The sequence below is a fragment of the Echinops telfairi genome, unplaced genomic scaffold, assembly GCF_000313985.2.
Source record: "Echinops telfairi isolate 266 unplaced genomic scaffold, ASM31398v2 ScPeMD7_17;HRSCAF=63, whole genome shotgun sequence".
In the NCBI taxonomy this organism is placed as follows: Eukaryota; Metazoa; Chordata; class Mammalia; order Afrosoricida; family Tenrecidae; genus Echinops; species Echinops telfairi.
Genome location: NW_022103914.1, coordinates 4,739,950 through 4,767,600, shown reverse-complemented (window position 1 = coordinate 4,767,600; position 27,651 = coordinate 4,739,950). Strand labels below are relative to the sequence as shown.

General features: G+C 39.0%; 1 protein-coding gene and 1 pseudogene across 1 annotated transcript in view; both read left to right on the top strand.

Moving 5' to 3' along the window:
* LRCH3 (leucine rich repeats and calponin homology domain containing 3) overlaps positions 1-27,651 on the top strand; it is a 90,605-nt gene that overhangs the window by 39,528 nt on the left and 23,426 nt on the right. The window contains exons 6-13 of the mRNA XM_045287523.1: positions 179-288; positions 2,228-2,321; positions 3,569-3,686; positions 10,013-10,161; positions 12,849-12,925; positions 25,382-25,433; positions 25,825-25,971; positions 27,574-27,621. Of these exons, the coding sequence (XP_045143458.1) occupies positions 179-288; positions 2,228-2,321; positions 3,569-3,686; positions 10,013-10,161; positions 12,849-12,925; positions 25,382-25,433; positions 25,825-25,971; positions 27,574-27,621 (795 nt within the window). The remainder of the gene's footprint in view (positions 1-178; positions 289-2,227; positions 2,322-3,568; positions 3,687-10,012; positions 10,162-12,848; positions 12,926-25,381; positions 25,434-25,824; positions 25,972-27,573; positions 27,622-27,651) is intronic.
* Positions 7,893-8,824, top strand: LOC105979500 (annotated as a pseudogene).

Genomic DNA, 27,651 nt, shown 5'->3' with positions numbered 1-27,651 from the left:
AAAGGGGAATTGTGAGGTAATACACTTTGTCTGTGTACTTTTTGAATCCCCCTCATATGTACTGTACTTCACAGAAATGCTTTCTATTCTCAAATTACATTAAGCAAAAGGTTGATTATGATAAGAATAAGTTTTATTTCAGGTAAGTAATAATCTGCTTGCATTATATCTTATTTAGATATGTATAAAAGGCAAAATCCACATATTTAAGTACTTGAACATACAAGCTTGTAAGATTGCCCCAGACCTGCCAGATTATGATCGGAGACCCCTGGGTTTTGGCTCTTGGTGAGTATGTTCAGTTCTTTCCCCACCATACCCCACCTCAGGGAAGCAAGTGAACTACATCCGTACAGCTGCCTGAGGGGCAGTAATTCACTAAAAAATTTTTTTTCTGGGTGCTTGTATTAGTGTAAAGTTGGTTACATAGGCCTGATCAAGTATAGCTCTAAGTAAGGATTTTTCAAGGTGGGCACCATTGGCATTTTGACCCAGAATAACCTTTTTTCTGAGAAGGTATGCTGTAGGTGTGCGCATGGTGCCTGTTAGTATCTTTTTTGACTTGAGAATCAGATAGATAAATAGATTTTTCATTTTATGTGTACTGTAATTGATTTTGCCTATTTAGAGTTAATATTCCTTGTTAATGAAACATCTCCCCTCCCCTGCCGTTGCCCTCATCTGGGATCAGGCCACAACCTAGAAGGCCTTTTCCTTCATCTATTGCCTCTGCAGCTGTTCTCTTGTCACCCAGTACCCAGAGCAGTGTCTCCACAAACCAACTCTGTACTGCCAGCCTCTGCTGGTTTCTTGGCCCTGTGTGCTCACTTAGTCTCCATAATGGCTCACAAAATTCACCGAGATGGCTACCTATACTCCCGTTATCCATTTATTATAACTAGAAGAGATGTAGGCCACGATCTGGGAGTTTCCAGCAAAGGACCTCCAGTGTTCCCAGGGGTCTGCTGCTCCCTATTGCGTGCACGGACACACACGCATTTAAAAGGCCCCGAAGAGAGCACTCCACAGTCGTGAGTCCTCTCATCATTGAGACTCATTGAGTCTGACTGAGAGTTCCGTTGTACATAGTTCGATTGATCCAGCCAATGGGTAAGTGTGACTGACTGTAGTAAGCCCACTCTCTCCCAGTTCCACTCGTAAGCAGCTTTTGTGACCTTTACTTGTCAGCCTATTTTCTAAAGACAAAAAGCCCATTTATTGCTCAGCTATTTCTAGAAAACAGATACAAAAGGCCAAATCTAGTTCTTCATGGACAGTTATATAAATCTAGAAAGAGTCCCTGTGGAGTGCAACGACTAACTGAAAGAGTGGAGTTGGGAGTCCACCCAGAGGTGGACTTAGAGGAAAGCCCTGGCAGTCTGTTTGCAAAAAAGTAACCATTGAAAAACCCTGTAGAGCATAGTTCTACTTTGATAGGTATGGGCTTGCCATGAGTTAGACTTGACTGGAGGGCAACCGTTTTTCCTCTAGAAACCTGAAAATCTGATTTACTTGAAAAAGTGACGATATTAATGACTTGTTCAGTGAATATTATATTTCATTTGGCAACTGCAAATAAAGAATATTTTAAAAACATTGAGTGGTTTCAATATATTTCTCACTAGAAAGCTTGTAAAAATAGGCGCCTGGCATAGTTTTGCTGAGATAAAACACACCCAGACCCTGGCCTTATGACAGACGGTGAATGGCCCTATAGACAGAGGAACAAACTAACAACATTACGAAAGTGGACTTCTAGGACCTTTAGAACATTCGAATATAGTGCCCATTTTATAAGCAGTTTATCTTTCTCTGTGTATGTGAAGTGCTTCATATGATTGAACTATTGATTGTATGATCTGTGGGTTATGTACCAGTAAAACGATTTAAAAACAAAAAAAGTATTTGCCTTAGTACAGTAAATATTTAAATATCTATTTCATCTTACAAGACAAACAAAGTGACAGATTAAACAGTAGTAACAGGCATAAAGGAAACAAGACTGGCAGAGCATTGATATTTTTGAATCTGGGTGATGAGTACTTGGGCACCAATATCCTATTCTGTTTCTTTATTTTTATTTGGAATATTTCATAGTAAGCAGTTAAAAGAATGGACCGACTAAATGCCATGAGAATGTTTAGTCGTGAATTTCCCGGTGTTTATTGAAGTGCCTCTTTTTAAAACGTCAGACTTGGCAGTAACACCTACAGTTATTTGTTGGCAGCCATGAAGAACTGTACTCGGGTCGCCCCTATGGAGCCCTGGACTCGGGCTTCAATAGTGTGGACAGTGGGGACAAGCGGTGGTCGGGGAATGAAGTAAGTGTTTCTCCTCTTCCGCATGTACTGGCTCTTGATTAGGAGAAAAGAAACCTTGAAAATGCAAATGTCTCCATTGATTTCAGTTTGTCTTTCTGTAAAGTGCAGAAAAGTTCAGAGGGGCCAAAATCGCACATAGTCCCACCACCCAAAAGTAGTATTGTATTTCCTTCCATCTTTTAACCATGGTGTGCTACCACACTGTATTGTGTGAATAGTTTCGTATCGGGAGCTGAGCCCGTTACAACCGCAGCCTAGAATTGGAGGGTCTAGGTGATCTTGAGCAGCGATGAAAGAAGGGGAAGAAGGGTGCAGAAACTGAGGAAGCAAAGTAAAGAGATGGAAATCTTAATTAAGAATGTCCACGTGCAGAAATGGCGCTATCTTCTGCTTTTTGGAAAGCTCACCTTCCACCATTTGCTTTTATGAAAGACCTAAATTGCTATCTGTTTTCACTAATGGAAAGAAATCCAAAGAGGATATTCACTTTTACCAAAAAAAAAAAAAAAAAAGCAAAAGGCAAAATTAGTGCTGAGCATTTGTTTGGCAGCAAGCCATTAAAGGGGCAGTGCACCGTGAGCAGTGAGATGGGTGTGTCCAAGCTCCTCCCCAGGGAACTGCACTCTCCACCTGGGCATGGAGTGCCCTAGATTTCACGTGTGTCAGTGAACCCTGTCTGCTGGTGTTCTTTGAGGCCTGCATGTTACTTGGTATGCTATGGTAGTTTAATTTCGGGGTCTGGGAATGCTAAAATGTTTTTCCATATAAATTGGTGGTACTTGCTGCTTTGCTTTATCCTATTTTGGCTTACAAAATGTTCCATAGGATTACATAAGATTACTATAACGAGGGAAACCTGTACATAAATTTCTTAGCTAATTTTTTCTTAATTTTAAAATTGATACTATTTATTGCTTTAACTATAAATTGGGTTAAATGGTTAATTCAATATACTCTTGTTAGTTTGTCTCCCATGCATATCATTGTTTCATTGGGAGGCCAAAGCAAATTTACTTTTAGACCACAGACCATTTGTCTGGATGGTTGGGTACATACTTGTGGCTGTATCTCTACAGACAGTATGTGCAGATAACTTATGTATGTACCTACATTCATAGAACCATCTGCACCCTGCTATTTGCCCTTACATATAAAATTTGATGAGCTTATATTACACCTATACCATCCATGCTTTATTGTCTGAATTTTGAAATGATGTTTCTCTTCTATTTCTGCTGTTTTTGAAGCCCACAGATGAGTTCTCAGATCTGCCTCTTCGAGTAGCAGAGATTACTAAAGAACAGAGACTGCGGAGAGAAAGCCAGTACCAAGAGAATCGCTGCAGTGTAGTGGTGACAAATGGAGGTAAACGTCATTGATGATGGCATTTGAAGTCTCTATCGCATCAGTATTTAAAAGTGGCCTTCTTCACTGTCACCCTTTTGTTTGTGTATCTGTAGATGCTTCACCCTTTTCTCAAGCACTTCTTTTCATATTTGATTGAAAGAGACATGTTTCCCACTGTGATTAAAATTTGATATCTCATGTTTTCAGACTAGTAGGTAAAATAAATGTTGCTTATTTTTTATTTTGAGAAGAACTTTTATTAAAAACAGTTGATCTAGATTAAATCTTTGTTTGTCTTACCTAAGCACTGTCTTTGACATACTATTCTCCATTTTAAAGTGGAATCTTTGTGTTCATTAATTTGACCTCTCAGGAATTCAGTGTATTTCTTATCCACCTTTTCTTTCAGCTTAAGTTATGCTCTCTACAGTATTTGAAACCCAATTTTTCTTATCCTAGTTTTTATAATTTGTAATTTTTATAGTTTATTAACAGGTCTTTCTGCCTGTGCTCCTAAGGCATACTCGATGTTATTAGCATTCCTTGCACTAGTTTGAATTGCCTAATCCTAATGATTACACTTGGGGGGCCAGTTATATGGGAGAAATGTTTTTGATTTTCTAGAAATGTGTAGGATATTGAAAAATACATTATCTAAGAAGAGTTTTTCTCTCTGAATGATGATTTCAATTAAGTGATTCATTGTTTTTAACCGTACCGTCTCATATTCCTCTTTCCTCCGGACCTTACTGTTTTATTCACCTATCAGTAACCTTTAAAATTTTTCTTTGATATGAGAGCCCTGTCTTATTAGTTTTTTTCAAACTTAAAATAATGTCTAGGTGAGTTCTGTTCACTATTGAGCATTTGAAAGTGGCTTTTGCAAATGTCAATGTGCTGGTAAGTGTTAAATACACACCAGATTCTACAGACTTTAATGAAAAGTAGAATGCAAAGTTTCATGAACATTTTAGATTGTTTATATGAAGGGGCTTCAGAAAGTAGAAATTTTTCATTGTCTTTAATTCCATTCTCCTACAAATGTTTTGAAGCCACCCTCTGCCCTCATATGTTGAAATAATATTTTAGCTATATTGGATAAAATACTATCATTTTTTTAACTTCTTTAAAATATAGCGCTAGAAAAATTAAAATTATATCTGCGATTCACTTCATTTTTAATAGTTTTTCACATATAATTTCCATATCATACAATTTACTAGTTCAGTCATATTAAGAGGAGTTGTGCAGTCAATACTATAGTCAGTTTTAGAACATTTTCTTCTTTCTTCTACTCACTGTTAATAGCTCCCCTTTTCTCCAAACCTCTCCTGCCATGCTGCCAGGTAGTTTTTAATCTAGTCAGTGTCTCTGTAGATTTACTTATTCGGGATTTCATACACAGAGAAACATACAAAATAGAAACATGAAACAACAGCAACAAAATCACAAAACAAAAGCCTCAATTGAAAAGAAAGTAAAAAATATTAAATATTGGAACAACTTTTAAAATTGGTCAAAAGGGAGATCAAATAATAATTAACCTAACTACAGTCATCCATAATCAAATTTATGATGGTCTCTGTCTGTTAGCAAGGCTGTTCACATTCCTGGACTGTGGCCAGAGGGGATTCATCAGAGGCTTAACCCATGTTAAACAGTGGATTTGGGGCTTCCACTTTATCTCTGATGTTCAGAATTTAAGCTCTGATACTGTTCCCTTCCTTGGATTTGGGTTTTATTACTTATAACCCTTGGATCACACCAACTGGTATGTCTTCCACGTGCACTTAGTTGATACTGCACTTAGATGCCTGCTTGTTTTAAGAAGACTCCAGACACTGTTCTTTCTGATAACTGGGCACCTATATGTGATCCACTTTTGTGAGTTGCATTCTAGTTCTCTTGGACAGTAATGGTCTCTATAGTATTTAAATGGTGTTATATTAAGAGATAGTCATAATATTAACTGTTATTTATTTTTTAACCTGTAAGTTGTGGCACATTGAAAAAGGACATTTATACACCTGGTTTCTGATGTGGGTATAGATTAATAAATTTTCCATTAAAAAAGCTGTTACCCTCTAATTCCTCAACATGAATTTTATATGGATTACAATTGTGGAATTATTTATAAAAATTGAGTTAGGAAACCAGGTTGAGAAACAGATTTCTTCACATTAACAGTTCTTAGCAACTACATCTTTAGACCATTCATAGAACATCCTGGAGCCACTGTATGTGCAAACAGTTAAGCACTAAGCTACTGAGAGGCTGGTGATTTGAATCCACCCAGTCGCTTCTCAAAAAAAAAAAAAATCATGTTCTTCTGAAAGATCACCCAGAAAACCAAACCAAACCCCCTGCCACACCCTCTGTTGGGTTTCCAGAACTCTAAATCTTGATGGGCACTGACGGCCTTCTCTGTCTCTAGGGAGCAGCTAGTGTCTTTGTAGTTACAGCCCAACACCTAACACAGCGCCCACAGGGCTCCGTCAGTAGAAAATCATAAAACAACGCTGGTGTAAAAACTCTGCAGAAACCATCTTAGAAACACGTCATCTGCTTTACCTGCTATTTTAATTAGCTTTTTAAAATAGTTACTTTTAAATTCAAAAACAGTAGGTAATTCCAAAATGTATCCAATGAAATAATGGGACTATATCATCTGTTCACCCTAAAGCATTTTTTTAATTGTGAACTATTTCTTTCTTTTTTTTTTTTATCATTTTATTAGGGGCTCATACAACTCTTATCACAATCCATACATATGTCAGTTGTGTAAAGCACATTTGTACATTCATTGCCCTCATCGTTCTCAAAACATTTGCTGTCCACTTAAGCCCCTGGCATCAGGTCCTCATTTTTTCCCCTCCCTCCCCCTCCCCCTCTCTCATGAGCCCTTGATCATTTTTTTTAAATCGTTTTATTAAGGTCTTATACAACTCTTATCACAGTCATACATACATCAATTGTGTAAAGCACTTTTATACATTCATGGCCCTCATCATTCTCAAAACATTTGCTCTCCACTTAAGCCTCCAGCATCAGGTTCTCATTTTTTCCCCTCCCTCCCCGCTCCCCCCTCCCTTGTGAACCCTTGATAATTTAAAAATTATTATTTTGTCATATCTTGCCCTCTCCGACTTCTCCCTTCACCCACTTTTCTGTTGTCCGTCCCCCAGGGATGAGGTCACATATAGATCCTTATAATTTATGAATTATTATTTTGTCGTATCTTGCCCTATCTGACGTCTCCCTTCACCCACTTTTCTGTTGTCTGTCCCCCAGGGAGGAGGTCACACGTAGATCCTTGTAATCGGTTTCCCCTTTCCAACTCACTCTCCCTCTACACTCCCAGTATCACCACTCACACCACTGGTCCTGAAGGGATCATCTGCCCTGGATTCCCTGTGTTTCCAGTTCCCATCTGTACCAGTGTACATCCTCTGGTCTAGCCAGACTAGCAAGGTAGAATTTGGATCAAGATAATTAGGGGGGAGGGGGAAGGAGGAGGAAGCATTTAGGAACTAGAGGACATTGTATTTTTCATGGTTGCTACATCGCACCTTGACTGCCTCATCTCCTCCCCAAGACCCCTCTCACCCCAAAACATTTTTGAGAAAGAAAATAATCCTCAAATTCCTCCCGATCACAAACTGCTGCATAATGTCCACAATGCTGACTTCTAGGAAGTAATTTCCTAAATAGGAAAAATCTCCTGATCTTAGTTTTTGTTTTTTTTTAACAGTTTATTAGGGGCTCATACAACTGTTATCCCAATCCATACACACATCAATTGTGTAAAGCGCATTTGTACATCGTTTCTCAAAACATTTTCTCTCCATTTAAACCCCCGACATTAGGTCCTCATTTTTCCCCTCCCTCCCCTGATCTTAGTTTTTTAAGAGGGGAATGAATAACAGAAAGGTGATTGAAGGGAGACAATGGACAGTGTAAGACATGAAATAACAATAATAGATCTGGGGAAGGAGTAGGAGACGTCAGAAGGCCCTGTGGGCTTGTATACTGTGAGGGCTGATCTAATGCTCGAAGACATGCAAAGAATCTAACTTAGAAAGTCAGACACTAAGCGCTGGAGTATATGGTGAAGAAATCAGAAAGAGACCCTTTCCCTCCGGTGCTTGCTGCAAACCAGATTGCTGCTACCAACCCTGATTGCTAGCTCCTGTTGTAAATCTTCGAGAAGGAAGCAGATAGAACATGCAACAGCAAATGAAGAAAAGACTCGGAAAAGTTGCCATAAGGGCCCAGGTGATAGGGCCTTTGTTGAGACTACGCCAAACCAAGTGCAGGGTGGCTCCGGGGCTGCAGGCAGAGGAGGAGCCTGCTAATACAGTGTGGGCCTTATGTGATGAAGGCGGCGTGCACTCTGACACTGGTCTGCAGGCAGTTGACGGGCCCTTCCCTGAGGGTTACATTGAATGCATAATACGAGGTGAGTTTTCAGAACCCATCCTCGAAGAAGACTTGATTCGTAAATCCTTGGAATACCTGAAACAAGAATCAGAACAAACCCTTGCTCAACAGCTTCTTGGAGAAAATTCACTTCTTGGAGGCAACTCACTCGAATGCTCTTTGGAATACGCCAAAGAAAGGACCAGACCAAACCTTTCTTAACAGTTAGCTGAAGAGAATTCACTTGTGTATTCTGAGTACATGACTGGCAAGAAGCTTCCCCCTGGGGGAATACCTGGTGTTGACTTATCTGATCCTAAACAGCTGACAGAATTTACTAGAAAGAAGCCGGAAAAAAAATACAGAATATGATGATCAAAATCCACTCCCCTGTCCTCGGGGTGGATGTCCAAGGAAGTTTAAGGATAAGGCCTCCCTGAGAAAGCATCTCCTAGTTCATGGTCCCCGAGACCATGTCTGTGCAGAATGTGGGAAAGCTTCACTGAGAGTTCAAGACTGAAGCGGCACTTTCTGGTGCACACTGGAGAAAAGCCCTACCGGTGCACATTTGAAGGGTGTGGGAAGCGCGTTTCCCTGGACTTCAATTTGTGCACACATGTACGGATCCACACTGGGAGAAACGCTTTTCGTGCCCCTATCAAGGCTGTTACCGGAAGTTTATTCTGTCAAGTAACCTGAAAGCTCGCATCTTAACTCATGCAAAGGCCAAAATATAGGTGGGAGAGTAGTCCTCAAACAGAATAAGCATCTTAAGGATAAATGTGCCTCTTGATTATTGTTTCTTAATGAGTCTATTATTTACAAAAATCTATAAAGCTTTTCTTTCAATATTACTAAGATACTTTTGATTTTAACTTTTTAATTTCCAGCTATTTAGCTTGTGCCTTTTAGGAATGTACCTATTACTATCTTTGACTATTCTAGAGATTAAAACTTTTGCAGTAAATTTATAATAAATGGATGCATAGTTACACATTTCAAATCCATATTGAATTTGAAAGTGATATTTTTATGATTCTATGATTATCAGAGACATACATCATACCTTTGATATACTGTTAATCAAGTTCAATCCATTTTACATATCTTAAAATAATCCAAAATATGCTAAATCTAGAGTAAAAAAAAATAAAGCTGCTTTAAAAAGAAGTGACAATAATAATATATAATTGACCAAGGATTCACGAGGGTGGGGGAGGGAGGGGGGAAAAAGGGGGTGCTAATACCAAGGGTTTAAGTAGAAGAAATTGTTTTGAAAGTGTTGGTGGCAGCATATGTACAAGTGTGCTTAACACTATTGAATGATGGATTATTACAAGATTTGTAAGAGCCCCCCCCCCAATAAAATGATTGATTTTTTTTAAAGAAGAAAACAGAAAAAAATATAATTGGCAAAAGTTATAAGAAAAGAAATAGTCATCCAGGTCGGTTTCTTTCCCAGACTAGTTTTCTTTGAAGTTTTGTTTTTTCCTAGCTTCTTTCTTTTGAGTTGACCTTGTGAGGTTTTTTTGTCTTCCAACTCTGAAGTTAGGCCCAAACCTAAAATGTAAAAAAGGAAGTCCTAAAAGTAGGTGCACTTTTTGATATCTACAAATTAATCTTCATTTTGTCTCACAAACTCAAATTCCTTTGTTTAAAACAGTAAGGAGCTATTGAAAAGGGGAAAAAGTTAGAGATCCCGATTCCAATTCAGGTTAATATTTTTCAAATTGGTATCTTTGCAAATGCCCATAAATTAAGTAATAAAGACTGCAGCATTTTTAACCTTCTCATTTCTCACAATTTGCAAGTGAAAAATGTTGGGAGGAACATTAGAAGACAGTGCAATTTAAATAAATGTCTTCTCTTGACTTTCTACTCAGAATGCTCTTTCTGGTGTTTGTGTGTGTGTCTGGTGTGTACAGTGGACCACGACCTGGAGCAGATTGACTACATCGACAGCTGTGCTGCAGAGGAAGAGGAGGACGAGGTGAGGCAGCCCAAGGTCCTGGGCTCAGACAGCCTCAGTTCTCAGTTTGTGGCATATATTGAACACCGGCGAATCTCTCATGAGGTAGTAGTACACACCTTTGCGCTCCGAGATATTGCTATCCCCAAGCCAACACATACTTGGTTTCTGTCAGCCAGGTCTAATTATCTTATTATGTTCATTTTCCTAAGTTTTACAGTTCTACTCAGATAATCTGGCAGTAGTCTTACATGGCATTTACTTTAAGTTTGTGGTTAAACAAGGAGGCATATAATCAGGATTTTGAAAAATAAAAGGAATACAAAGAATAACCTAAGGCCACTAAAAAACAACAAAGAAATAGGGCTATTGTTACTTTTATTACCGTAAATTGTTAAAAACTGGAAAATCCTACTTGGATCAATAATTGAAAATCGACTCAAAAAGCTGGCGTTTGGACAGCATTCCAACCTAAGAGTAGAATTTGTGTGCTGCATTTATTATATTAGCGCTTTTGTGCAAAATCTCACAGATTATAAATTGTTTGCCATTAAAATTCTTGGGTGTCTCTGATACTGGAGCATTGATAGCTCAGAAAACAAATGAGCATTCAGCCCACTTCAGAATGTCTGCCAATTCCCCATGGGTTGAAAGTAAAAATCACATTCTTGAATATTGTCTAGTCACCAGAATAAAATGACTCCTCTCAGTGTGTGTGCGATGTTGATGTCTGGAGTTGGCCACAGGCTCCAAGCTGCAGGGCTTATTTGAGAAACACTCGGGGCCTTCTCAAAGACCAATGTGTAGTTAGCCTCTCAGAAATAGAGAATGACGACTCCAAATGGGATATGTCGTACAGTGACAGTATCAGCCTAGAAGGGAAAAGAAAGCTTTGACATTCTTATCTGAAAGCTTTGAACATGGTTATGTGTTGTTTGGAAAATACTTTAATATTTAAAGCTGGATAAAATTATGTAAATCAATGTCTTGCAGCTCCAAGATGGCAGTGTACCAGGTGAAGTTACTTATGGTTCCAGCTATGAGCAGCCCTGCTAGAGCAGAGGGCAGCTAATTTGCAATAAAATTAATAATGATAGATTACAGTCTTGAAAAGGAATCCTTTTCTTTCCTCCTTCTCTTCTCTGTTTTCTTATGGTCTTTTTCTTTATCATTTTATGGTTAATTTAGCTGGAAAGATGTGATATTTCTAAGAAGTGAAAACTCATACTATTGGTTGAAAATCACAGGACTGTTTAATCCATTCATTGCCTTGGTTATTTTATAACTGTGTTTTTTAATTCTAGCTTCTTATTATCAATGGAAATGTTCTTAAGATAAAGTGAAGCCGTATTATTTTAGGTAGATTTACAACCGGTTTCTTAAAAATTAACTTATATGAGAGTTTAAACATTCAGTTCTTATTTAAGTTTAATTATACTATTTTTCATATATACAGACCACCCTCTTCCACATTAGGGTGTAGCTCATTTTCTAAATTAGAGCAGTATTACAATCATTTTGTATTGGGAGTTCCATGTACCTTTTTGTGATTATTTTAAATTAAAAATTATAGAACCAGGTTGGTAAGTTACTGATGTAACGTAAACCCATTGTATTCCAGCCCATTCCAGCCCATGGTGACCTTGTGTATGCAGAGCAGAGCAGGGCAGAACTGCTTCACAGGGCCTTCTCCTGTCACCAGTTTTGTATCCCAAAGGGCCTCTGAGTGGGTTCAAACCTTCAATCTTCTTGTTAAAACTAGTCTAGCACTTAACTGTTTGCTCTACTCAGGGATTTATCCTAGAATAAATTTTTGCTTATATTTGGGGGTTCAAGAATTGTAACTTATTTTAAGTGATTCCGTGCTCAGACATTTCAGCAGTCAGTTTTGGAGTAACAACAAAGATGACGGTCAAGATGTGTGGTACTCCTTTTCTTGGAAGTTCACTAGACATAGTTTTGCATTTTACTTTTTAGGCCATGTTGTTTTCCTTAAAGAATGCCCCTTTACTGATTATTTTTAGTATTAAAATAAGATTGTGTTAGATCTATAGGTTATTTGAAAAAATATCTATTCTGTGTTAGCCTCTCAGTCCTCACCTTTAATCTGGAGGGCTTTTTTTTACAGTATGTGATCCATATTACTTTAGCCAGTTGAATTTTGCCAAGTAATCCTTCCTTAAAATGACAAAAAAACCTTTAGTGTATAAGTAAATTTTCCAGAATTTTTTAAATTAATACTATTTTACAATAAATGGAAATTACTGTTTGTTGTTTCTTGACATTCTACCAAACATTGCTAGAACTACCTGTATGTCTCAGATAAATAATTTGTCGAGGTAAGGATATGTGAAGTGTGCAGTGAACCCTGTGAGAGAGGCTGACCAGCTGTCAGGGACGGAGGGTGGGAGCAAAGGCTGTCCTGGAAGGAACCTCTTTTCCAAGTCTTAGCACCCAGTCAATATGTCTCTATGTGGTCGCTGTAATCGGCATAATACAGTGACAAGGAATCCATTTTATTTTTTAAAGGCTTGTGGATTTTGAATATTCTTATGTTTATCAAGGCATTTGTGTAGCCTTTAATACTCTTTATAATAAGCATTATAAGCCTCATCTCATCTTTTTCCCAAGGAGCAGCTGATGGGTTTGAACTACTTACCTTGGAGTTAGCAGCCTAATATGTAACTCCTTATGCCCCACTACATATCCCTAAATTCCAGGTTGAATGTGAACCGTGCAAGTGTAGTGTTCTGGAAACATATTAATGAATTATTTTTCCTATTTTGGCCTAGGGTTCCCCAATTAAGCCAGTGCCCGCTAGGGAGTTTCAGAAATCAGAAGATATGAGAAGGTTTACACATCTAAACAGGTATGGGGCTGGAGGGGGGAGCATTTTTTGTTTGTTTGTTTCTGTCTAAAAATTCCCTGGCAAGAGCAAGAAATAATGTTGGTTTTGTGCAGATCTGTGTTTACTCTTCACTAAACATTTCATTAGATGCTAAGTGTTTCAGATGCTGTATGGTTAGAGCAATATGCTTTTGTACTTTTTTTTTGCTTATTTTTGTTTTTGTACTCTTGCCATTTAAAAAAAAAGGTAAAGTGATATATGGACTCTAAAATTGGACCTAAGTTAAGCCATTACCTCTATAATTAATTTATTTGAATTTACTTAGTAACAGTGATATTTTTGGTGATGTGTCTGGATTCCTACATAAAAGGGATAAGTAAATTTCAAGTGTACTGGCTTTTTATTTAACTTAAATTTTTGACTGTGGTAATAGAGAGATACAGAGATGGTGTTTCCGTCCTGGTGATCTTTCCACTAACTCGACTGCCTCCCAGGACTAATCCAAAAATAGCTTGACCATTTAAAGCCACTGCCTCAGTTCTTGAATTCCAAAGGCTTCTTGCCATGAACTGTATCACAATAGTTGCTAAAATTCCAGCCTTGAATTCTTGGCTTCGTTTGTTTCTATGAAGTCTTAAAGCAGCAGGCTTATGCTTAATGGCAGTAAATTTACTGAGTAGGCGTTTTCACACAATGGTTTGCATATATTTTAGACAATATTAGAATTACCGTAAATCGACAACTGAGAGATATGTTTAGATAGAAGAAATATGGGAAGATAGTCAAAGAATGAAGCTTCATCACTTGTTGCATGCTAGTTTGATCTGTTAGTTCACGGGGATTGAGTTAACATCTGCTCTGCTGTGAAACTGTACTAAGATTGACTGTTTAGTGGCCGTGTGCCCTTGCTCCAAGGGTCTGTTCCTTTGCGGTTCTTTGAATGTAGGGACATCTTATTCTGTGTCTCCACCTTGCTTAGACTCTTATCCTACTCACCTCCTGTACCCATTATAGGTGAAGCTCAAGATCTCTAGGATTCGGCAGAAATCCTCAAAGCCAGCTTTTCTCTCAGTTACCTCATGCATTCATTACTTTTCTATTACTTTCTCAACAAATTACCACTTACTTTGCGGCTGAACACAACACTCATTGATTCTATATCCTAGTTTTTTAGGTAAGAAGTTTGGACCATATTGACTGGGTTTTTAGGGTTTCACAAAGTCAGCTGGTCTGTAATCTTTTTTTTTTTTTAATTGTTAGCTTAACTTATTTTATTTTATTTTATTTTTATTTTGGTCTGTAATCTTATCTGGAAACTCTTGGAGGAGAATTTCCTCCCAGGTTATTGATAAAATTTAGTTCCACGTCGGACTGAGGTCTCTGTTACCAAGTGTGCTGTCAGCTGCTTGTTATTCTTCACTTCTAGGAGCTGTTTATATTCTTGGCCTGACAGCCGCCCTCCATCTTTAATTAAGCCAGTAGTGACCGGCCAAATCCTCCTCAGTCTGCCAAATATTCTCACATACTCTCATGTCTCCTCTTCTGCTTTTAAGATCTATTCTCCCCATGTGAAGATAACATCCTATTACATCTGCATAGTCCCTTTTGCCCTGAAATGCAATGGGTTAGCACAATTGGGGAGATCATGCAGGTTCAAAATTTTGCCTAATCCTAGAGTTCCTGGTTTTGCTTTTTTTTAATAATTTGTGAATCCTTTACTCTTATGCCAGCTCAACAGTACATTAATTTTTTTCTTTTCAGTTAATCATTTTAGTTGTTTTAATTGAGAGGGGTGGGTCATTCAGGAGGTTTAATCCCCCATAGTTCTGGAAATTGAGGTCACAATTACTTTTTTTGTTTTGTTTTGTGTTTTTTTTTAGAGTTTGAGTTATTTTCTTTATTTTTTTTTAAATGATTTTATTGGGGGCTCATACACCTCTTACCACAATCCATACATCCATCCATGTACAAAAAAAATATTTGTACATTTGTTGCCACTATCCTCAAAACATTTGCTTTCTACTTGAGCCTTTGGTATCAGCTCCTCATTTTTCCCCTCATTCCCCGCTCCCCCCATTTCTCATGAACCCTTGATAATGTATAAATTATTATTATTCTGTCATGTCTTACACTGTCTGATGTCTCCCTTCACCCACTTTTCTGTTGTCTGTCCCCCAGGGAGGGGGTTATATGTAGATTCTTGTAATTGGTTCCCCTTTCTACCCCACCTTCCCTCCACCCTCCCAGTATCACCACTCTCACTGATCTCACCACTGAGTGGTTCATCTGTCCTGGATTCCCTGTGTTTCCACTTCCTATCTGTACCAGTGTACATCCTCTCATCTAGCCGGATTTGTAAGGTAGGTTTGGGATCATGATAGTGGTGGGGAGGAAGCATTTAAGAACTAGAGGAAAGTTGTATGTTTCATCGTTCCTATACTGTATCCTGACTGGCTCATCTCCTCCGTGCGACTCGGTAAGGGGATGTCCATTTGCTTACAGATGGGCTTTGGGTCCCCGCTCCGCACTCTCCCTCATTCACAATGATAAGATTTTTTTGTTCTTTGATGCCTGATACCTGATCCCATTGACACCTCGTGATCACACAGGCTGGTGTGCTTCTTCCATGTGGGCTTTATTGCTTCTGAGCTGGATGGCCGCTTGTTTATCTTCAAGCCTTTAAGATCTCAGATGTTATATCTTTTGATAGCTGGGCTCCATCAACTTTTTTCACCACATTTGCTTATACACCCACATTGTCTTCAGCGATCGTGCCAGGAAGGTGAGCATCATGGAATGTCAGTTTACTAGAACAAAGTGTTCTTGCATTGAGGGGGTGCTTAAGTAGAGGCCCAATGTCCATCTGCTACCGTAATACTACACCTATAGATACATGCACATAGGTTGACTTCTCCATCATCATATATAAATTACATATGTATATGCTTGTATTTAGACCTCTATAAATGCCCTTTGCCTCCTAGTTCTTTCCTCTATTTCCGTTGACTTTCCTCTTGTCCCACCATCATGCTTAGTCTTCATTTGGGTTTTAATAATTCCTCTCGGTTACATTGCCCTTGATCAAGCCCTACCAGGCTTCCTATACCTTCTTCACCACCGATTTTGGATCACTTGTTCCTTTGTCCCTGGGTTTGTTAACACCACTTCCTTTCCACCACCTCCCCCTCTCCCATGCCCCCCCCAGAACCATCGGTCCTGTTTTCTCCTCTAGATTGTTTATCCCGCCTATCTTATCCAGATAGACCTGCCGAGATAATAATATGCACAAAACAAGACAGACAAACAAAGCAACAAAAGAAAACAAAGCAACAACATAATTACTTTTTAGTTGGGTGTTTTCAGATGATTTGATGTTAATCCAGTCTTTGAATAAAAACTCCCTACTGTACCCCAGTAGCCAGTTAAGTTCTAATGTCAATACAAATGATTTTTGTTTAACCGACAGATAGTAAACAGATACTACATGGCAAGCACTCCCTCTCCCTAGGGTTTTACCTGTATAGCTGTGAACTTCAAAATCACTGTTCTCCTAGGTTTACTGCCAAGCGGAATAATGGATTAGAAAAAAGAGACAAAATCACCTCAGAGAGACTGTCAAGTCACAAAAATTGCCTATATTTTGAATGATAAGCTAACCTAAGACCAAAAACCTATTTAAGAATAACAGCCCATCTCCAATGGTAACAATTTGAAAGAGCTGCGATAGTTCACCAATTGCTAGTTGCCTACTAGCCATCCTGGCCCTCTTACTAGTGAGCTGAAAGGAAAGTTGCTCACTCCCCCACCCCTGCTCCCCACCCCCACCAATCCTTCTCTCTTCTTCCCCACCCAGCCCCACCCGTAGAGGGATATGTGTGGGATCCTGAAGGTAGAGGGAGGCATTCAATAAAAAGTATGACAAATTACTGAATGTTTATAGTTACTTGCTCAGATGTAAAATATAATGCAAAGCTTAAACTATACGAAATTATCATATTTTCTTAAGTTATCAAAATATAATTTATTTCTAAAGGTTTTATAATGTGAATGACATTTTATTTCAGGACAGATAACCACATTGGGCTAAGCCCTGTAGTGTTCTAACTTCTGTAAGAAGTAATATAGAATTAGTGCCCCCACCCATGTTATATGGACAAAGATGATTAAGCTATTTGCATGAATTATGTGATTTTACAAACAAATGAAAACCTGCACCATTAGAAATCTGCCTTCTAGAGGTAAAGCGCTATTTGACTCCACCAGCGAACCACTACTGTGCTATGTCCAATTTCTGTAAGATTTACTTCACACATCTAGTTCTAGAAAATTCAAAGGATGGCACTTAGTTCCTATGTAAAAAATAATCATTAGTAATTACCACGTAGCTACTATGTATCAGAAATAGCATTGTATATATAATAACAACTTACTTAATTTTCAGGACATTTCATTGAAGCAGACTACTTAACCCTCATTTTATAAACGAGAAAGCCGAAGCTTAAGGAAGTTAATAACTTACTTATAAGCCGACTCCAAAACTAGCCAAGGCACCTACTTTTACCACAAAAACTGCATTAAAATGTGCTGAAAAACTCAGCTTTTACACGAGTATAGATGGTAAGTTAAACCATGAGCCCTCTGGGTTTGTTGCTGTGTAATAATGATGACTTGAGTCTCGTCAAGATTGCTTTTACTTTGGATTATTCTCAAAAGAAATATTAGACAAGGTAGCCTTGGCTGACTAAAGTGTCCTCTAGTCTGGAAAACCTGAGAATTGTGGGCTTGCTGCCGTCAGCCCCGCCAGCATTCAAACTTATATTACCGTGTGCTACAATAATTCTGCTTCTCAGCAAGCCTTGAAATGGCAGCATTAGGGGAATCTTTCCTCATCTGAGCCATTGCCGTTGAACCTAGGATTTTCCCGTTTATATTCAATCACCTAATAAAAAGTGACGGATCTTAGATTCAAACTCATTCATGACTACAGCAAAATAATTGCTCTTGGTTGGTATAAGATATGAAATTAATAATAATTTATAATTTATCAAGGGGTCATGAGGGTGGGAGCGAGGGTAAGGAGGATATAAAGAGGAGCTGATACCAAGGGCTCAAATAGAATATAAATGTTTAGAAAATAATGATGGCAACATACGTACAGATATGCTTGATATAATTGATGTTGTAAGAGCCCCCATAAAATGATCTTAAAAAAAAGAAAGAAATGTTACCTATATGATTGATGCATACAAAAATTTGATATAAAAGAAAAGTGATTATTTTAAAAGAAATTTAAAATTGCTCTTAACCACTATGCTGTGCTACATCTTCTAAACTGTACTAATTAATTTTTCATTTATTGCAACCCTTTCTCCTTCCCTTTCCCTGACAGCTTTTGACTGACTAGGCCTGACTGGGAGGGTTAAGATAAAGATGGTCAAGGATTAGTTAAATTTAAACAAATATTTTTCCACATTCAATATTTGTTTTAAATCTTACCTGAGAAAATTAATATCTGTTCTATACCTTGAAAAAATTGTAGACATAATGTATTCTGTCAAAACTTATTTTAATAGCTAGAGGTGTTTTGAAAAAATAATTTTGGAAATACTTAAAAATTTGGAACCCATATAAAAAAACCCAATGTGGCTAGGAAAAAGAACAATAGTTGGTCATTGTTGCAAAAATGGCGTCTAATGCTGCCGTTAGGGAATAAGTTTGCCTGGTGCTGTTCTGCAAGAAGTCTTATCTGAGAGGGGAGAAAACTGTGGAACAGAACTCAAAATAATACAAGAGACCAGGTTTGCTGGTGGGAGAGAGTCTAGTACAGCCCCCAAGATCACAGCCCTTACCCTGAGGTCTAGCGCTGAGATCACTTCCTGGAAAGAATAATGAACCATTGAAGATCAGCAGGGCATTAACCCAGGACGAAGTTCAGAGAGCTGCAGGAAGAATGGAAACAGGAAGGAAGCACAGGGAGGAAGTGGGACACGTCCACGAAGGGGATTGCAATGGATGCATTGAATCTGAATGTGTGTGTGTTGTTAACTGTAAAAGTAGAATCTGCTCAGTAAGCCCTTGCCTAATTCACAATAAAGGAGCCTTGACTTCAAGGTCAGTGGTTCAAACCCACCAGCTGCTCCAAGGGCTAGAGATGAAGCTTTCTGCTCCCATGAAGATTTATAACATTGGAAACCCACAGGAGCAGTTCTACTCTGTCCTGGAAGGTCACTATGAGTCAGAATTAACAGCAGTTGGGTGTTTTAAAATTCATAATAAAAGTTAAAAGAAAGAAAAATCTTACCTGAAATGTCATTCCCCTGAGGGGCTTTTTTATAGATGCAAAAATCATGACACAGGAAGTAGTAGTAAGCCTTATGGGCCAACATTACTACCTGTTTGTTGGCGTGGGGAAATAAAATTTTCCAAGTATATTCTTCACCTTTGCACTCTCATATACCACGCTTTTTCTGCCTCCATCTTTTAACTTTTCATAGCTTAGTTTTTTGCTATCTCAGCTAATTTTTTATTTCATTGTGAGGAATAAATGAAAAATACTGTGTTGATAAAGCCACTTACTATAGGGCATATTTAATACATGATAGGAACCCATGATATTAGTTTCTACCTGCCCCCGGAAAATAGTAGCCGAAATGACACTACTCATAGTACATAAATGCAAAAGGTTTTAGTATATATCAGTGAAAAAAGCCCCACTTTGAAGGGAAAAATAGAATCTTAACAGACTCTTTTTTTTTTTTTAAAGATCCCTTTTAAAGAAGTTTTATTATTAATTGAAAGTTTACAAAGCAGATCATCAGTTTTATACCCAACCATCCACGTATATGTTTTCTTTCAACTCCTCCACTGCAATCCCCTGGATGTACCATCACCATTCTCTCTCCTTTGGCACCTGATTCTCTGCCTCCTCCTTTCCTAACTCTCTGAACTTTGACATTGGGCAAGTGCTGTTCTTTGGGTCTCACGTGATTGGTTTTCTCGTTTGTTTGTTTGTTTTTCATTTCACCACGGGGTTGGGTTTAAATTCCAGACATGAAAGGTGATTAAGGGTTCTCAACTGAGGGGACCCCCCCTTTGACTTTTTATGACCATTAAGCCTGGTCTCCTGGTCTGACTTGAGTTTTGTTCCACTTGGTTTCCCCGCTCTATCAAGGACCCCAGGCACCACTGAGCTGCAAGTGGTTCCAGTTCTTCTGGTCTTACTGTTGTGGAGACTGGTGTTTGTGTGGTCCACGGGACCAGTTGTTTCCAGGTACCTTCAGTTTTCCTCACTCTGCGTTCCCCTGGCTGGGAAAGACCAGTGGCTGCACCTCGGATGACTGCTCACAGCCATTTCAGCGCCCCGTTGCTGCTGAGCAAGTCGGAGGCAGAACATTCTTTGTAAACTGTTACGCTGGTGGACTGTGGTCCAGATCCCTGAGACCTAGCAACTCATTCCCTCTAAAAGTTTAGTTGTAAGGTGATTATTTTTATATGCCCTGTGGTCTCAAGAATATGGCCACAGGGATATCAAGGTCACCAAGAATAATTTGGAGGTTGCCAAGGACTTGTTTAAAAGTGCTTGCAAGTGTGACTGAGAACTCTGACATTTAGAAATAATACAAAAATATGAGTGTTAAAAAAAAAAAAGTCGGGGAGGAGATGAGCCAATCAGAGTGCAGTGTAGCAACAATGAAATATACAATTTTCCTCTAGTTCTTAAATGCTTCCTCCCCCCACTACCATGATCCCAATTCTACCTTACATATCCGGCTGTACCGGAGGATGTACACTGGCACAGATAAGAACTGGAAATACAGTGAATCCATGACAGATGAACCCCCCCAGGACCAGTGGAGAGAGTGGTGATAGTGGGAGGGTGGAGGGAGGGTGAGGGAGAAAGGGGGAACAGATGACAGGTCTACATATAACCTCCTCCCTGGGGGACAGACAGTGGAGAAGTGGGTGAGGGAGATGTCGGATGGTGTAAGATATGACAAAATACTAATTTATAAAATATCAAGGGTTCGGGGGAGGAGGGAGTGGAGAGGGAGGGGAAAATGAGGAACTGACACCAAGGGCTGAAGTGGAAAGCAGGTGTTGTGAGAATGATGAAGTCAACACATGTACTAATGTGGCGGACACAAATGATGTATGTACGGATTGTGATGAGTTGTATGAGCCCCTAATAAAATGATTATTTAAAAAAATTTAGTTATGTCTGAGACATATTCATAACTTGGCCTCCTGTATGCTTTACCACATTGATGTATATATTTGCAGCAAAAAGATGCACATTGCAGCCAATTGGCGGACGTACTGCCACTCCCTCCTCACACACTTTCAGCCTGCATGTCTGTCTAACTTTCTACTCTTAGATCACCATTACTGCAGAATTGTTTATGTACTGGCACTTGCCTCTCGTTCCCTTTAACACTGTAAACCTTCCAACGTCTTGTCCTGCCGTGATCTTTTTTTAACCAGCCTCCTTGCTGTTGTGTCATCTTGCCCTTCATTCATTTTAATACCATTGTTAACACCTGTCCACCTGCCACCCTGCGGCTTCTCCAGGTTAATCCGTGTTAGGAAGGGCCTTGCAGAATCCTTGTCATCATGAGTTCTGTGTAGTATTACCAACAATTGCATATATGTAGTAACATTTATTTATCCATTTTCCACCCGTAGGCATTTAGGTTGTTTCTGTCGTTTTCCTATTGTGACTGGTCTGAGATGAACATAGGTATGCAGATATCTATTTGTACCTGGCTCTTATTTCTTTAGGATATATACCAAGTAGAGGAATTGCTGGGTATTTCTGTTCACAACTTTCTAGGAAGCACCAGACAGCTTTCCAGAGTAGTTGTACCGTTTAGTTTACAATCCCACCAGCCATAGATGAGAGTTCCAATCTCACCACACCTTGCCAGCATTTGTTTACTGTTTGTACTTTGCTATCAATACTGCTGTTTTGATTTGTAGCTCTGAATGGCTAGTGATTGAGAGCATTTCTTAGTATATTTGTTGATCATCTGAACGGCTTCTTTGATGAAGTGTCTGTTCATGTACCTCTGTCCATTTTTATTGGGTTATTTGTCTGCTATTTTGAAGTGTCCTGTTAAGGAGATTAGCCCCTTGTCTGATATGTCATTGCCAATTCACACCCATCACCCACCCCACCCTGATCTGTGGGTTCTCTTTTTACTCTTTTGGATGAAGTCTTTTGCTGTGCCCAAGTGTCTTAAATTCTAGGAGGTCCTGATCATCTATTTTGTCTTCTGTATGTTTTAGCATTATGTTTGATAGTTTATTTATGCCACGTATTAAGGCTCTTAAGTTTGTCTCTACTTTCCATTGATCATCTTTGCCATACTAGATCTTACATTTAGGTTCTTGATCCCTCTTGAGTTCGTTTTTGTAAATGGAGTAAACTATGGATTCTGTTTCAGTCTTCTGCACATGGAAGTCCAGTTTTGCCAGTACCGCTTTTTAAAGACTGTCTCTTCCCCATTTCGTGTGGTTGGGCCCTGTGTCAGAGGTCAGTTGTCTGTAAGAGGATAAACTTACTTCTGGTGTCTCAGTTATGTTCCAATGGTCTGTGTACTTGCCAAACTGTTTTCACTAACGTGGCTGGCTGTATAGTAGGTTTTGAGATTGGGAAATGAGAGGCCTCCTACTTTGTTCTTCAGCTGTTCTTTGCTTGCCTGGGGTCTCATTCCTTTTTATAAAATTGATTGGTTTTTCTTTCTCTTTAATGAATGAGGCTGGAATCTGGATCAGGATTACATTGTATCTGTAGATCACTTTGGGTAGTATTGACATTTTCACAGGTCGTCTTTCTACCCACGAACATTTGTAAGTCTCTTGTTTTGTTTGTTTGTTTGTAGTAATGTTTTGTAATGTTCCTTGTACAGGGCTTTTGTTCCTCTGGTTAGCTTGAGCTCATCTTTGAGTGGCTATTGCAATTGGTATTGTTTTCCTGACTTTCTTTTCAGAGCTCTCTTGGTTAGTAAGATGGGATCCTACTTGCTCTTTCATGGTGATCTTGTACCCTGCAACATGACTGTATCTTTCGATTAGTTCCAGTCATTTTCTAACTGAGCCTTTGGGATTTTCTATGTATAGAATTATTTGCAAATAGAGAGTTTTACTACTTTGACGATTTTAATCAGTGGTTCTCAACCTTCTTAATGCCACCACCCTTTAATACAGTTCCTCGTGTTGTGGTGACCCCACCCCAAAACCATAAAAATATTTTAATTGCTATTTCATAACTGTCATTTTGATACTGTTATGAATCAGGCACCCCTGTGAAAGGGTCCTTCGACCCCCAAAGGGGTTACAACTCACAGGTTGAGGACCGCTGGTTTACAGGGTATTTCAAAACCCACCACCATCAAGTCCATTTCAAATCATAGGGACCCTGTAGGTCAAAACAGAACTGCCCCTTTGGGTTTCATAGATTAAATCTTTTTTTCCATTAAGAAACATTATTCAACAACAATAGTGATTATCCAGGTGGATGTCAGCGGATGGAGTACACAAAAATCAAATCTACTACAATTGAGAAAAGGGGGTTGATAGAAGCTCAATATTAGTAGTCAGGACAAGGTTAAGACCTATAGAAGAGACTACCAATCGCTATTTTGCAAGTTTAAGTTGAAACTAAAAATCAGTGCAGTATTTGGTACCCAGACTTTAAATATTCACTGGAGTAGAGAGAGCCTCATCCTCCTCATTTTTCAGAATACTTGGGTCCCTTTAATTTCCCTTTCTTGCCTGATAGCTCTGGCTAAGACTCCCCACACAGTACTGAATCGGAGTGGTGATGAGCGCGTCCTTGTCGGCTTCCCATTCCAAGGGGAATTCTTTCTGTCCCTCTCCATTGAGTGCAATGTGGTCTTGGGCTATATGCCCTTTATTATGTTGAGGAATTTCTCTTCTATTCCTGTTGGTTGAGTGTTTTTATCAGGAATGGGGGTTGGATTTTGTCAAATGCCGTTTCTGTGTCAATTGGTTTTCTTTCCTAACAAAAACCTTTTTGAGTGGAAGATTTCTATAGGTTGGGATCTTTAGAAAAGGCCTCATGTAAGGGGGAGAAATCCTGTACTTCAGTATTCTTTCTAGCCTAGAAAAAGGACATTAGTAACAAAGGCTTGAAGTTAGTGTGAAGTAATTCATGATTAATAGTTGAAAGCATGAATAATGGTGAATATAGAGATCTTGCTAGAGAAAGATTCCATAGTGGGTATATGTTTTAAGTGGGATAAGAGACCTGGATGCAAATAGAAAATGGTATTATTAGTAGTAGATAGCAAGAAATAAGAAACTCCTGGAACTTTGGGGGTTTTGCCTTGATTTCTTTACTAGCACACTGATTTGGTGTATTGAAATAAACCCTGTGACCTAACAGACTGATTATCACAGTTTAAAAGTTCAGGCTTTAATATCAGAAAAGCACTGTTCCAACCATTTTCGTTTTAAACACACAGTTGAGTGACAGCAACTTCAGTGCTAACTCTGACTCAGGAAAGAGATGCTGAACTATAAGCATTAATTGATAAAACCGAGAGATATCTATTCCTAACATTGTTATGCATCAAATCAGACTGTCATTTTCTTAAAAATTCAACTGAACTTCATTGTTAAAATTGCTTGATCAAGTTGAAAATAAGAAAAGGTTTACTTTGTGAAAATGGAGAGTAGGTTCTGTTGTATTCCAGAGTTTGTTGATATAATGGCTTTGTATCTAAAAGACTCGTGTCTTGTTTCACTCTTGGCAGTAATGAAGAGAATACTTTAGGTGTGTTATAAAGAAAAGAGAGTTGGAAAACGTTTTCTCCACTGTGCCATCAGCACTGGAGGACAGTTGTTGACTAGCTATATTATCATGTGAGGTGTATACATAGCTTAATGTGATGGCTTGGACTCAGGTTTACAAAATTTAATTATAGTAGTCCCCTCCCCCTTACCTTCGTTGGCTCTTGAAACTGTGGATAGTACCAAACCCTGTATATATGCATGCACTATATTTTTTTCTATACATACATGGCTATGATGGACTAGGCACTAAGAGACTAATAATAATAAGTAATAATGAAATAGAACTGTTATTAAGTAAGATAAGGGTACCTAAACACACCACGGCGATAGTGTGGTAGCAAATATAGTGTAGAAATACTGGACAAAGGAATGATTCACGTTCTAGGGATGGCTTGTAATTTCACCGCACTACTGCGAAGGGGGCATACTTTGCAGTTTATGATTGTTTATTTCTGGAATTCTCCATTTCTTATTTTGACCAGGAGGACTGCCAGGAACTGAAACTTGAGAAAGTGAAACCAGAGGTAAAAGGGTGACTATGCTTTTTTCCAGCTCACCTGACTGTTTGCCTGCTGGCCGATGGAAGTCTGCTTACACTTGTGCTTAACGTGTCTGTGTGCTTATCAAATAAACTCCCCCTTTTCTCTCCTTTTGTATTAGGGTTCCAGCTGAGTCGGCTTCTGTCTTGTCAGGATCACCAAGTCATAATCAGGTACTAAATTTCAATATATATTCAAGGATTATTGTTTTGCTTTGGTTTTTATATTTATTTAACAGTCTTCTTTTGTAGTGCTTAAATTGCCATTAATTGACAGATATCTGTACACTTTATGGCCTGCCTCCATCACATGACTGCGGGATGCTTAACAACAATCATTTAGATTCCAGACCCCGCCCCATCAGAAATCATCTTTTGTTCACATGATGACTTTAGAGTAACTCCTAGAAGAGCAATGGGGAAAATAGACGATACGTGTTAAGACACGCTAGATGCCTCTCGAGTGAAAGCGGCTTGGGTCAGGGGTAGTTCTGAAGTTGTTGAGACGTCTTGAGGAGCAGATCCGGATCTCCACTGTGTGTGTACAACGATGCTCTTGTCCCAGCTGCCCCTCACCGACATGGAAGCTCACCGGAGAAGAGAACAATTAGAGCGAGCTCGGCGCGAGGCCCAGAGGGCTGCCCTCCAGTACGAGGAGGAGAAATTGAGGACCAAGCAGATTCAGAGAGACGCTGTCTTGGACTTTGTCAAGGTGAGTCACAGGAACCCTCCACAGTTTCCCCTAAAGATAAGTAGAAGTAAGTGCTTATTTGTTTTGATTGGACTGCCAGTTTTTGTTGTCGTAATTAAAATATCAACTCTGATTCATTTTATTTGTCTTTCATTAAAAGGAATTTTGATTAAGTTGTGTGACAGTCTTCTGCTTATGGTTCGATTAATTGCAGAATGACCTGAGGACACTCAGAAGTGATTATCTTGTCCTTAGGATCCAAACCAAACTCACTGCTCTTGAGTCAATGCTGATTGATAGCGACCCTTGTAGGTTTCCAAGACTGTAACTGTTTATGGGAGTAGAAAGCTCAGTCTTTCTCCTGAGGAGCCGCTGGTGGTTTTGAACTGCCGACCGTGCTGATCACAGCCCAAAGTTCCTGAGCCACTTTATGTTTTTCATTTCTCCTGGAGTGTGTAATATTTAACAATGAAATGTTAACTGTTTTCTGAATTATTTTGAATGCACCTATTACTCAGTCCTACTGTGGTGGGTGCTGCCTTCTCTCCCACCACAATGGAACTTATAAATTAATTGTAGGAGAGATTTCAAAGGAAGCGTTGTGAGATCAGCTTTGCACGTAGAGTAGTAAGTGTTAAGTCAATCATCGCAGATGGGTTTGGTCTCAGGAAAATTTTGGAGCTGAACAAGTAGTTTTGATGAGAGTCTGGCATGTTGAAGAGAAGTAAGATTTCCAGTCAGAAGACTAGATCCAAATCTCACAGTACTTAACAACTTTGTGACCTGCACATGCCGAAGAACCGAATTCTTATCCTCAGCCCCCTTATCTTTAAGAGAACATAATTAAAGATAATGTTAATTTATCTCAGAGAGTGAAAATAAGAATTGCTTAGCATACTGTATGCAACAACACTTTATAAAATACTAGCGTGGGGAAAGGAGGCAGCTGGGACGAGAACTTGTGAGCTTGGCTCTTGAATATGTTGCATATGAGGTGGCATCGGAGTGTCCAAATAGAGCATCTCCAAAGTCAGTTGAAAAGTCAGACATGGAATTTTGGTGTAGGAACTGTTAGCAGTGATGCTTGAAATTGTTTTCACTGAGAGAATCTCCGTGGTTAACGTGCTGTGTGTCTTTACACAGAGTTGTCATGTATATTTATAGATGCGTATAGAGCTCTTAAGGAGCGCTGGTCGCATAGTGGTTATGTGTTAAACTGTTAACCGGAAGGTGAGGGGCTGCCCCACAGGAGAAAGATGCGGCACTTCCCACTCCTCTTAGGATTGTCCGTTGTGGAAACCCACGGGGCCAGTTCTCCTCAGTCTTAGCGGGTTGCTATGATTTGGAATCGATTCAGTGGCAGGGAGTTTGGTTTTGGTAATAGACATTGCATTTAATCTGTGTTCGTTTTGTGGCCTTTTCTTATTTAAATTATACAATATTTAAGAGAAGAGGCAGCATCTTTTAACCAATAAATCTAGCAAAGTGTTATATATGAAATGCAGAAATGAATGTGAATTACTAGATAGAATTGACCATTTCTAGTTTTGATAGATAGAATTTGACCATTTTCAATTTTCTAACTAAATTCCTTTGCGGGGTGGGGCATGCTGGGGTATGCAGCAAAAAGCATCACAAAGTCCACAGAAACCGCCCTCTGCAGATGGTGAGGTAAGTCGATACAGTCACTTTTCCTTTGGC